Source organism: Bufo gargarizans, chromosome 4 (genome assembly GCF_014858855.1).
Source record: "Bufo gargarizans isolate SCDJY-AF-19 chromosome 4, ASM1485885v1, whole genome shotgun sequence".
Lineage (NCBI taxonomy): Eukaryota > Metazoa > Chordata > Amphibia > Anura > Bufonidae > Bufo > Bufo gargarizans.
The window spans coordinates 97,710,376-97,723,143 of record NC_058083.1 but is presented as its reverse complement, the minus strand read 5'-3'; the positions used below and the strand labels follow the sequence as shown (position 1 = coordinate 97,723,143).

The window sequence follows — 12,768 nt, the reverse complement described above, 5'->3', positions numbered from 1 at the left end:
ATTGCAGCGTTACCCCCTTGAAGCTGATTGGTGGGGATGCTGATATTTTTGCCCTATCCTGACCAGAAAGCCCCTTCACGTGCAGGTTACCGCTATCACTTTTTAGGGTCTTTGGGTGTAGTCCTAGAACTTGGATTACCAGAAGAAATCTATGGCTGAACGGGTTGTTTGTTCTGTGTGATCACTTATGGTTGTGGCTCCATTTTCTTCTGCTTACTTAGAGTATGTGGAGCTTTTCCCACTGCTGGGGTATGCAGGACACAGCGGGGCCTGTTCCTGTGTAAGCGGCTGTAAGCCAGCACCCTTTACCCCCTGTCATACAGTCACACCCATACTCCTTCCCTCACGTGTTTTGTTTTTCTTCAGGCAGCTGTAAGTTGCTCCATCCACAGCTGAATACACAAAGTCACAGTCCTCATCAGAAGCTGTGGAACAAATGTTCATAAAGCTTTGTAGGATTTGTGCCTTGTGGTTATCTGCTCACGAAACAAACTGTGTTCCTGCTGCCTGGGGGGACACAGAGAATACACTTCTCAGATAAAGACCCTGATGCTGGCCCCATGTGGGGGGCACTTCTGTAGTAGTGAATACATGATATTATTTAATATATATACAGTACCTAGAAGTCTGCAGTGATACCCAGGTATAGGCCCAGACCATGGTTAGGAAGAATGCCAGTTCTCCTTTTCTTTGGACATGATACCAGGGCACAAACATTTTGGTCCAAAAGTATTTCCTGCTGCAGCTCTGTGTCCTGCTTGTGCACATGATTACCCTTTAGGCTGGGTTCAGACCTGAGCGTTCGGGATGGAGCGCTCTTTATGCGCGATTGTATGCGCGTTTACAATCGCGGCTCCGGAACAAGCGAACGCCCATTGGTGCGCGTTCCCGCTGAAGTCTATGTGCGGGAACGCGCGACAAGACGCCCCAAAGAAGCTCCTGTACTTCTTGGGGCGTCGGGCGTTTTACAGCGCAATCGTACGCGCTGTAAAACGCTCAGGTGAGAACCATTCCCATAGGGAATCATTGGTTCTTGCCTGTTGAGCGTTTTACAGCGCGTAGGAACGCGCTGTAAAATGCTCAGGTCTGAACCCAGCTTTAGGCCCAGTGCACCCGACCATATTTTCGGTCCACATCCGATCCACGCTTTTTCTGAATCAGATGCAGGCCCATTCATTTGGACAGGGCCCAAAATGCAGACAGCACGCCATGTGCTGTCCCCATGCGTATGTCCGTTCTGTGGCCCCGCAAAAAAGGTAGAACATGTCCTCTTTTTGTCCATTTTGTGGACGAGAATAGAACATTTGTACAGGATGTGTACAAAATGGCGACATGCCTGCAGCCGGTTTCCGCGCTTGGAGGAATTACTGTATGCAGACCACAAAATGCATACACTCAAGTGCAAGGGGCCTTAACAAAAAAAAAAAAAGACGGGGGTCTTTTAGGAATTTATTTATGCCACTTTTGTGTCACATATCAGTTGCAGATTTTGTTGAATGCCGTCTCGCGTCAAAATATGCGACTTTTCCCCTCACGCCACTTTTCCAAACAGGGCGAGAAACGGGGCCGGGGAAGCGGGCAGGCTCGTCTCTTTCAACATTTTCCACGCCAGTTTTTGGAACTTGTGTAGATTTAAGGCCCCTTGCTCACGAGCATTTGTCACTCTGCTAGTCCGCAGCGCAGCTCCCGGCCTGACCTCCCAGCACTGACGGGGTCTCATAGCATTATATTGCATAGCATCATAAATCAATATAATGCTAGGTGACCCAGTCAGTGCTGGGAGGTCAGGCCGGGAGCTGCGCTGCAGACAAACGCTCGTCTGCAAGGGGCCCAAGTCTGTTGCACGGCCTGCTCGAGGAAACGCCAGTCCACTCTGGCCGGGACAGGAAATTGATTTTTTTTTTTTGTTTTTGTAATGTACCCAGATGACCTCTTTTGTGGTAGGGTGTATAGGAAAGCAGCAAGAAATCTGAGCATAGAGGATAGTTATGCAAAAAAAATAAAAAATATATGATTAGATCGGTGGTACAGAGTGACAACGCCTCCATTGATGGACCAGGTCTGACATCAGATTTCTTTTGTGCAGGCGGAGAACATAACCCTGCAGTATTACCCTGAGTATGGGAAGATCGACTTGATGTACTATCCATACTATGGCAAGAAAACTCACGTAAGTGACTGTGTTTTTATATGAGTATATGTCGTGTTTAAGTTTTGACTTGTAAAGTCACAGAAGATCTCTGGTTCATGTAACGTTTGCTTTGGCTTGAGATTCCATGTACATAGGACTGGTTGTATTCACATGAAGCTTAGCGGCTCCTGAGGGCTGACAGCTCATTAAAATGATATCACTGCTCTGCAGTTATTACAACCTGTAGCTTGAGTAATGTAGCTCTAGATCGTTCCTGTTACTCTGGTGGCCTCAAGATCCAGAAATGCTTCTTTGGCATTTCGTGATATCACTTCTACAGACTGTAAGTCCTGTTTTATAGCACCATCCATCCAGAGTTCCTGGTAAATGTAAGAACCTTGACATCTCCACATAGGTTGAGCTCCGTTAAACAAAGTCTTCAGGACCAACATGAAGTGCTTAGAAAGCGCCACACATCCTACTTTTTCACTATTTGTCATTGACTCCACAAGGAGCACATTTTTAGCGCTTTTGACTATATTTTTCAGTAGGAACCATCCTCCAACAAACATGAAAAATTTAGGTTTGACTGGACTTTGCACCTCTTATTTATTAAAAAATGAATCATCCTTTGGCAGCTGGAGATGGAAATTACATGTAGTTCCTAACCAGCATTTTTTGGGTGTTTTTACCTCTTCACCGTTTTTTGTAAATTCAGCTTTTTGTGTGCCTACAATGTGGGAGCCCTCATTTTGCAGTACTTTGCAGCCGACCTAACATCCCATAGTGCCATGGACAGCACTCTGACCACCACTCCTCGCTGTGCTGTTGTTGAGACTTTCAGGCCTTTATTCGGGATCTCTATTACACAGATGCCAAATATGATGTCCATAGCTTACAGTGGCCTTATACTGTACCTCCATGTACCATGCAGAAACACATACCATAATACAGAGGTATTTTCCCATACTGTGCTTATGGAGACTTCTAAAATTGGCCCTCAAAGTGCCTACAAGTTTATAATAGTGACCTGTTGCTACTTCATGTACCCCTACCACACATAGCAGTGCCATGCACATAAAGCTTTCTGCTGGTAAAATATATCTTGCCCTTTTTATTTCTGCCATAACAGTGCCGCCCAATGTGAAGCCACATTCTGTGTTCATCCTCTTTGATGTATAGGGACCATACCTCTTGTAATAGCCCCAGATGGATCTGAAGGAGGATTCTGTGGCTCTGTACCGGCTCCTTGCGTAGTATGCATGAGATCTTTCTAGCTATCCCTAATGAGCTATTTCCCCTTGTCATGTCCCAAGGCTTGATAAAAAGTTGGACTTTGACTCATAGGGAGAAACTTCCTAATGGTGGCGCTAGTGAGACTATTCTCTTTCCCTGGGAGATACCTCTTTGCATATTATTTTCCCATGGAGCATTGCCTATAAGTCTTCATACATATCTGGTCTCTCTAAGGGGAGCCAGTACCCTGCCTTAGCTATCCCTAAAGGATATCCTTGTTTGCTGTTCTTTTGCAATTAATCAAGTTCTCTTTGGGATATAAAAAAAAGTCAATTCTCTCTGCAGGTGAACTACGTGCAGCCCCTGGTCGCTGTGAAAATCACACCTTCAAATTCCACCGGTACGTCAGAAATACTGCTCGAGTGCAAGCTTTATGGATCCCCAAACTTGAAGAATAACGATGACCGAGACAAGTTCCTTGGTCGTGTGAATTTTAAATTAGAGATTAAAGATTAAGATAGGCAGATGAACAATGTCCAGTTGAAGACCTTTTTTTTTTTTTAATTTGTTTTTCTTTTTTAATATTATTATTATTATAATTTTTTTTAATCAGCCATACCTGCTTTTGTAGGACCTGAAACCATCTGGGAAGATATTGTAAATGGCACATGATTCAGGGTAGCATAACAATGTGCTTCCAACATGATGCTTTAACCTCTTCTGAGCTTAGAGAGGCGACTTAGATTTTTACAAGCCCCTCGGGCCGTGAAGAGGTTAAATTCGTCCGTGCACGCGTTTCTCTGCCCCAGTGCTGGGGGCCAGTTTACAGACCATAAAAAGAACAAATAAATTATCATTTCATATTAGGGGACCTGTAAATAGCTGATTCCGAACATAATACTGGTGGTGTTCGTCCTATTTTTGATGTGATTTTATTCCCTCCCCGAAGCCCCTCTGTGAGTGTTACAAGCTTAATGTGTTGTGCTATGTAAATATTTAATTGAGTTAACACTGGTTTAACGGTCATATCTCAAAAGCCTACACAGTTTTAGGGAACAAAAATGACAAATAAGTGAATGGTACCTGACCAACATGTACAAACGAATAAAGATGAAATAGTGAATAAAAAAAGGAAAGATTTTATAACCTCTGCAAGAATTGTGTGTCTTGTGCAGATGCCTTAAGTCCTGTATGAAAAAAGCAAAATAAAGTGGATTTTAAAAGTGAAGATGTGGTTTGGAGTGGATTTGTATCAACAGCACGAAAACTTGGGATTCTTTAACACAGGCCTAGTCGGCTGTCAGAGCGCAGTCTGAATCCAGGCCGCGGATACCAGCTGTTTGGACCAGAGGGCAGTGGGTATATCTATAAAATAACATTAACTGAAGAACGAACAGAACACTTACATGCTGCCCTCGTTTTCATCTGTTAAATTGCAGATATGCTAATTCCTGAGGCATCCAAGATGGCCGCCCCGCTTCTCTGACTACCTGATGCATATTGTGACTGAGACACTTCCTGCTTGTCCAGCTCTGTTCATCGATTGGCTGGCATTGTTCACGTGAGCAGCGCTGGCCAATCCAAGGGCAGCAGGAAGTCTTGAGCTTCCAAATGTACAGTATGCATCAGGTAGTCTGAGAAGATGTGTGGAAGTCTTGGAGCCCGGGAATTGATGGATTTACAACTAAAACTATGAAAAGGAGGTCACCATATAATTCTCCTGTTCGTTCCCCGTGTAATGTAAATTTTTTCTTTTTTTTTCTTTCTTGAACCAGAGGTTTGCTTAAAGGCTCACTAACTTTTCTAATAAAAGGTTTTATATGTCATAGAGACATAGGGTGTCATTTATTATACTCAAGTACGCCTAAATCAGGCATATTTCAGACGCAGATGGCGGCGCAGTGGTTAGTTGCGCTGCTATCTGCGACTTCTTCCCGCTCACGCCAGGTCTAAAATTGTGGGCGGGGAAGGACCGACAGGCCCGTCTCATTCTTCATTTTCTATGCCTGTTTTAGGAGTAGAAAATGATCTAAATGTAAGACAGCTTGAAAGCGATCTTACATTTAGAACTGGCGTGGAATGCGCCAAAGTTATGGAGAGGCCTGCGCCTCTTCCAGCTATGGGGCTTTATTAAGATCAGCGTCTAAAACGTCGGTTGAGGCAGTCTTGTGCTATTAGCTCAGGCTTCACCGTCTCCCTCAACTGCCGTCAAATCAACTCACAGGTCACACAGATGATACGTGAGATGGTGGTGGTCCCCAGCAAGAACTCAAAATGGAAAGATGCAAAGGAATTCCTTGTCATGAGGAATATGGAACATTGGAACAAATATACAGTTGTATTCAGTAGTAAATACACAGAGCAGAGTGGCATGTCAGGAATTTGCTGAATGCGAAGGCTATGTTCTCACCTCAAAGATCCGATGAGCCGTTCTTCAGGTGAAATGCTGCGCCACATGTTTGGGTCCTGGAGAGCGAGTCCAGGACACAGGGCCACCAGTAGGCAGTCAAAAGTAGAGGTGGACAGCAGAAATTATGAAACTTTTATTTGGGTGTTTCCGCAGGTCGGGGTTTAGAAATGCCCTTTAGACCCTCTCTGATGAAGATGTTGGGATGATCCTGAAAAACTCACATGGTTTTTCGAGATGTGTTCGCATCCAAGAGAACTCCTTCAAAATTTTATCTAGGTGGTACAAGACCCCTGTTTTTCTGCATAGAGCACATCTCTCTCCATCAGACAGGTGCTGGAGATGCTTAGAGGATAAAGGCTCCATCTCCCACATTTGGTGGTCCTGTAGAAAAATCTCAGACTTTTGGTCTGAAATAGAACGAACCATCAATAGAGTCTGCGGTTCTAAGATCTCATTAACTCCTGCTCTTATCTTGCTTTGGCTTCCTCAGGGTGAATTTCTGCCTTCCCCTAGTAGTTTAGCCACACACATGATATCTGCAGCTAAATATATTATCCCCACTAAGTGGCGAAACTCAGACCCTCCCACCATAAAAGAATGGGTGGAGAAAACCCATCAAATTTGCCTTATGGAAGAAATGGCGAGTTGGGAAAAGAGTAATAGATTGGTCTTCCTAAAGACATGGCAACCATGGTTAAATTTCCACAACTCATTTCTTAGTAATTAGGCTTGGCACATTAACACTGTGAAACATATCCACTTGCACTCTTGTATGTTCTCGACTGGCCTGACCTCAATAGGCCATGTTAGAATGGATCCTTAGCTTTCCTCTTCATAGGCCAGACATTTGACACCCATTTACTAGAACATGTTAAATCTTTCCAGTGTTACCCTAACACATAGTAGGTTGCTTTCATTTTTTCACCCACTTTGATAGATGCATATCACATGCGTTCCCAGACTTTCAGATATCCCAAAGGACACGTCCGACTATTGATGTATGTTATTGTTGTCACTGTTTTTGACAGTTCTATCAAATCTCGGGTTCTAGGCACATAATGTATTGATATATCATTGGACATAGATTTCTACGCTTCTCTTTCTAAACTGACGGTTTGTTATCCTCAGCTCACATGCCTATATAGTATAAATTGTCTTGCGCCTTTGATATTTGTTCTACTTCTACTTGTGTGGGGATTGTCCACCCAAGTGGCTCATTTGCTTTGTATATGCCTTGAGTTCTATTGACGCTGAACGTGTCATGTTATTATGTTTATATAATGAAAATTCTTCAAAAATAAAGAATTTACAAAAAAAGAAATGCCCTTTAGTAGAAGGTTGAGAGAGAACAAGGTGTACCCAATACCTCCTCCTCCTATTACTTGGCACTGGGCAGGTCATGTGACCTTTCATGGTGGGATGAAACCATGTGATGACAATTTCCGGACCATGAAATATGGAAGACACATGTATGTAATACGGATGTAAAATACAGAAAAAAGGAATGGATGCAGAACAACCTAGGACACAATGCAGATGTAAAAAAAAAAGTTGTGTTCACAAGCCCTAAAGCTGATGCCTATGGACATTGAGTGGACACTTCAGTCCCCTCTTCTGCCCTTTAGGTCTGCATAGCACATTTGAGGCGTGTGAATTCATATATTTAAAAAAAATGCTTCCAAACCACAATTAGTCCTACGAGGTTCGCACAAGTGTATGAATTGTTAGATGGAGCTTTCTGCTTCCTCCTCGGGGAAGTGTATTCTTTGTAGCAGACAATGGTAATCTGGCACCAAGGTCAGTGAATACGAATGAAGGAAGCTCTTTTGTCTTTTGGTCTATACTTTCTTTCCTGTTAGTTTATACAGTACAATTAATTAACCCTTATTTCACTCAAAAACTATTCCTTTGTCTGGGTGATTTATTTAAAACATTGACATGGGCTACAATAAAAGAATAAAAATGTGTTACCTGGCTGTTGTAGAATTTAAGGGAGCTCTTGGCCCACAGCTATTTCTCCGGACCTTCCGATACATATGCATGCTCGGCTTGACAGAGTGCATATATAGTGAGTCAGGAGAGTAATGAGAGCTGCTGCTGGGCTGTCATTTATCTTCCCACCAACAAAAGGGTTGGGCAATTGAATTCAACTTGCCCAATCTTTATCTTCCCCAACATCGGCCTTTGGGGAGAGTTAGGGTACTTTCACACTTGCGGCAGAGGATTCCGGCAGGCAGTTCCGTCGCTGGAACTGCCCACCGGATCCGGCAATACGGACGCAAACTGATGGTATTTGTCAGACGGATCAGGATCCTTATCTGTATGACAAATGCATTCAAATGCTGGATCCGTCTCTCCGGTGTCATCCGTAAACGGATCCGGCATTTCTTTTTTTCACATTTTGCTCAGACCGCAACGCCGGAACACTCGGGGCCGGATCCGGCATTAATGCACGTCAATGATAAAAAATTCCGGCAAATGTTCTGGAATTTTGGACGGAGATAAAACCGTAGCATGCTGCGGTATTATCTCCCTCCTAAAAAGTCAAAAAGACTGAACTGAAGACATCCTGATGCATCCTGAACGGATTACTCTCCATTCAGAATGCATGGGGATAAAACCGATCAATTATTTTCCGGTATAGAGCCCCTAGGACGGAACTCAATGCCGGAAAAGAAAAACACTGGTGTGAAAGTACCCTAAGGAGGCCACCATACGCTTTCAGTGTATGAACAGGTTCAGTCAAAACCATCTAATGTGTATGACCAGCTATATAGGGATGCTGAGGGCGGACCCCTGAAATCTCCCACCCAATACTAATGATTTAGGCTGGCCATGCACGGTAGATTGTGGTTGACTCGCAGCGATCTTTCCCAAATTACCCCCCCCCCAATACACTTTAGTCAAGCATGTTTTCAATGGGGTGAGTGGAGTAAACCATAGCCGGTCTCCATCTCAAGAGAACAAGCATGTTAGGCTGGCCATACACTAGAGACAACTATCGGCTGCGGGTACGATCAGCCGAATTCAACCAATCATGCCGTAAACGTGCAATTTCAGGCAACAATGGCCAAAACTTTACAGTGCGACCGATTACTTTTTTGACAGACAAGAGTGCTGCCATTGGCCATTGTGAATGCTAGTTTCTCAATTAACAATCTGAAATTCTGGCCAACATTTGTCTTGTGCGTATGGCCAGCATTAAACATAGACATTCTAAAGATGCGCCAAATTTATCATGATTGCTCATGCTGGATGATATATTTACTGCATGGCTTGACCTTTGTAGGTTTATAGACAAATGAATCTTAATTTGAAGAGGGGATGGGAGGATTTGGTATAATTCATAGGGGATTCAACTATCATTGATTAGAATTTACATTTTACTGGGGAGTTTAGCCTTTAGATCCGGAAATACCGTATATGTGGAGGAGGATGTCCTCTTCTTAAATCTATTGACTGCAGTTTCTATATAGATCTGTCCAGTTGTCACTATCCAGTTTGGTTATGGAGTTGTGTCGATAGGACAGTTTTAGAGAATGTGCCGAAAAGGATTGTTATAAACAGAGTGAGATATTAAAGCGTAGATTTTTGAAGATAAACTATGAAGAGATATTGGGTAGAATTAACAAGGTATTGGAAGAATTTAGGATAAGAGTAAGGCCTTAGGCACACGGCCGTTGTTTTGGTCTGCATCCGAGCCGCCGTTTTGGCGGCTCTGATGCAGACCCATTCACTTCAATGAGGCCACAAAAGATGGCCTCGCAAAAAAATATAACATGTCCTATTCTTGTCCGTGCTTTGTGGACAAGAATAGGCATTTATATTAAAGGCTGTCTGTGCAGTTCCGCAAACTGCGGAACACGCACTGACGCCATCCGTGTTTTGCGGAGCGCAAAACACACTACGGCCGTGTGCATGACGCCTAAAAAGGATCATTTTAGGTTTGCATTTTTAACACATTATAATCAGGATGTGGGGACAATGAAGGTATTTAAAAAAAATTGGCTAATGTTGAAAAGTGACCCTATAATAGGGAATGTAATTCCTAAAAAAACTCCTTTCATTTTCTCCTCCTTAAAAGGGTTATCCAGTGACTCATGTAAAACATAAAAATCAGATATCATATAGTACATGACAATACCGTTCGAACAAAGCTAGAACCAGTCCTGTACCTCACATGGATCCAGAGATCTCCCCATTCATTGCTCTGCTAGATATCAAGCTGGCAGCTCAAAGGGAGTGTCTTTTCTACTACAGCTCAGGGGGCGTGTCTCAGCTCTCCCTATCACAGCTCAGGGGGCGTGTCTCAGCTCTCCCTATCAGCTCAGGAGGCAGTTGAAGGATGAAACTGAGCATGTGCGGCCATCTCAGTGAGCAGGACAAAGAAAAAAAACAGCAGGTGGCGCTATACAGATAGATTTCAGTGTATATAACTCGGTGGCTATGCTAAATGTAGAATATTTTTCATGGGACAACCCTTTTAAGTTCACGTTGGTGCAGTTTTTGGAGAGGCTGCAGAAACTGCAGGTATATGGAAAAAGAACTTAAAACAGAGTTGGTTGTTTATAAAAGTAATGGGAGTAAGTTTAATTCTTTAGGTTATTTCAATTGTGAGAATAGGGGCGAGCTACATGCAGAAACTAAAGACAAGTGTAAATGAACATATTTATAATATAACGATTGGTTTGAAAACTCACTTGGTATCAGCACATCTTAAAAAATATCATGATTGTTCTCTGGTTAGTCTTAAGTTTCAAGGGGTGGAATTAGTTCAAACAAAGGCTACATGCACACGACCGTTGTGTGCAAATTGCGGATCCGCAAAACACTGATGGTGTCCGTGTGCGTTCCGCAATTTGTGTAACGGCGCGGACAGCCATTAATATAACTGCCTATTCTTGTCTGCAAAACGGACAAGAATAGGACAGGTGATATTTTTTTGGCGGACCACGGAACTAGCATTTTTTGAGACCCCATTGAATTGAATGGGTCCACATCCAAGCCGCAAAAAATGCGGCTCGGATGCGGACCAAAATAACGTTTGTGTGCATGAGGCCAAATGGAGTGGAGAGGTTGAAATTAACACTATAAATGAAAGAAAATTATTTTGGATATATTTTATAGGGACCCTAGTCGCAAATGGGTTAAATGTAGACTTTGACCCAAGATCATGTCTAAGGTGACATGGTGCATATTTGTTTGTCTATATGTAACTTTACGTTATCGTACCTGTTTAAGGAGGGAATCCCAGTGCTTATTGGAGGTTCAAATCAAGTGACTGTGATACGTCATGTATATATAGGGAACCCCTCGTTTAATTGGTCCACACAGGGTCATGTGATCAGAAGAGAGAAACAATTTTTTTTAATCAATGTTTATCTGGCCAATTCCCAAAAATAATAACGTGGTAAAAAAAAAAACATATGTACACTAACCTGATACCAATATAAACTACAACTTTTCGCAGAAAAATGAGGCCTTACACATTTCAGTTGAAAAAATAAACATTGTGGCTCTTAAAACATAATTTTAGCAAAATTCATGTTTTAAAATATTAAATGGCTCCACTTCCCCTCTGAGCCGTGCCGTTTGCCCAAAAAGCCGTTTATGACCACATATTGGGCTTTTCCATACTCGTGAGAAATCATGGGGTGATTTTAAAGGGGTTGTCCGGGCTTTTAATATTTATGACCTATCCTCAGGATAGGTCATCAATATCAGATTGGCAGGGGTCCAACGCCAGGCACCCTTTGTCCCATAGACATACAGCAGTGGACAGAAAGACAGAAGGGATACGGCACGTGCAAACTGCGCGCCATCTCCCCATACAGCTGATTGGCAAGGGTGCCAGGTGTCGGACCCCCGACGATCTGATATTGATAACCTATCCTGAGGATAGGTCATCAATATTAAAATGACCGGACAACCCCTTTAATTCTTCTACCCCTTGAGAAATTGAAAGATTTGGTACTACTTCAACATACTAATCGAACACATTTTCTGGGCCAACGTTAAAAAATTCTATAAAAAATACCTGTGTTGTCAAAAACAGCAGTGCACCTCTAACTGAATTCTTTAGGGTGTAAAGTTTCCAAAACAGGGTCATTTCTTGGGGATTTCCACTGTGTCAGTAACTCAGGTACTCTGAAAATACGACATGGCACCCAAACCTATTCCAGCAAAAGGTTCACTTCAAAATCCAAATCGTGCTCCTACCTTCCTGAGCCATGCTATTTGCCCAAATAGTAGTTTGCCCACCACAGCCCGAGTTTTCAAAATGGGGTATTTTGTGGGTGTTCATTATGTTTTGGTACGTGAAGAACTGAAACAGTGCCGGAAAAAACATCCTAAAAAAATGAGGTCTTAAAGTCACACAGGTGCTCCTTGAATTCTGAAACCGGTATTTGAGTCAAGTAGCACACTAGGACCCCATGTGGGCTATTTCTAAAAACTGCAGAATCATGGTAATAAATGTTGAGTCTTAGGTCTCTTTTAATGGCTGTGGTGTTAAAAAAAAATTTGATTCAAGTGAAAAATCCGCAAAAAATATTTTAAAAAATTAATTTCACCCTAATTTTATATTGATTCCTGTAAAACACTGAAGCTTCCGATGCTCGATTACCTCATCCCTGATGTCAATGTATGATGGGCATATGGTAATAGTTAATTATTAACTATTTTGTGAAGTATGGCTATCTCTTAAAAGCAGAGGAATTCAATTTGAAAATTGTAACGTTCTTAAAATATTTGGCAAATGTCAGATTTTTATTTTTATTTTTTTAAATCCCCAAATATATTGGCCAAAATTTACCACTAACAAAGTAAAATAAAAATCGCTTGGATAAATAAAAGGATTCCAAAGTTATATAAATCATAAAGAGACACATGACAAAATGGGGATCCATCGGGAGGGGGGTTAAGGCCTAACTCCGCTAGAACTGTCACTATTTTATTTCATAGTTCTTACAAGCTTTTCTTGCAGCTCCTT

The 12,768-nt window shown here is 42.4% G+C and overlaps 1 protein-coding gene across 1 annotated transcript in view; it reads left to right on the top strand.

Moving 5' to 3' along the window:
* The window catches only part of ATP1B3 (ATPase Na+/K+ transporting subunit beta 3), a 48,109-nt gene extending 43,514 nt beyond the window's left edge, over window positions 1-4,595 (top strand). The window contains exons 6-7 of the mRNA XM_044289880.1: window positions 2,087-2,170; window positions 3,713-4,595. Of these exons, the coding sequence (XP_044145815.1) occupies window positions 2,087-2,170; window positions 3,713-3,883 (255 nt within the window). The 3' untranslated portion in view covers window positions 3,884-4,595. The remainder of the gene's footprint in view (window positions 1-2,086; window positions 2,171-3,712) is intronic.
* Window positions 4,596-12,768: the final 8,173 nt, after the last annotated feature.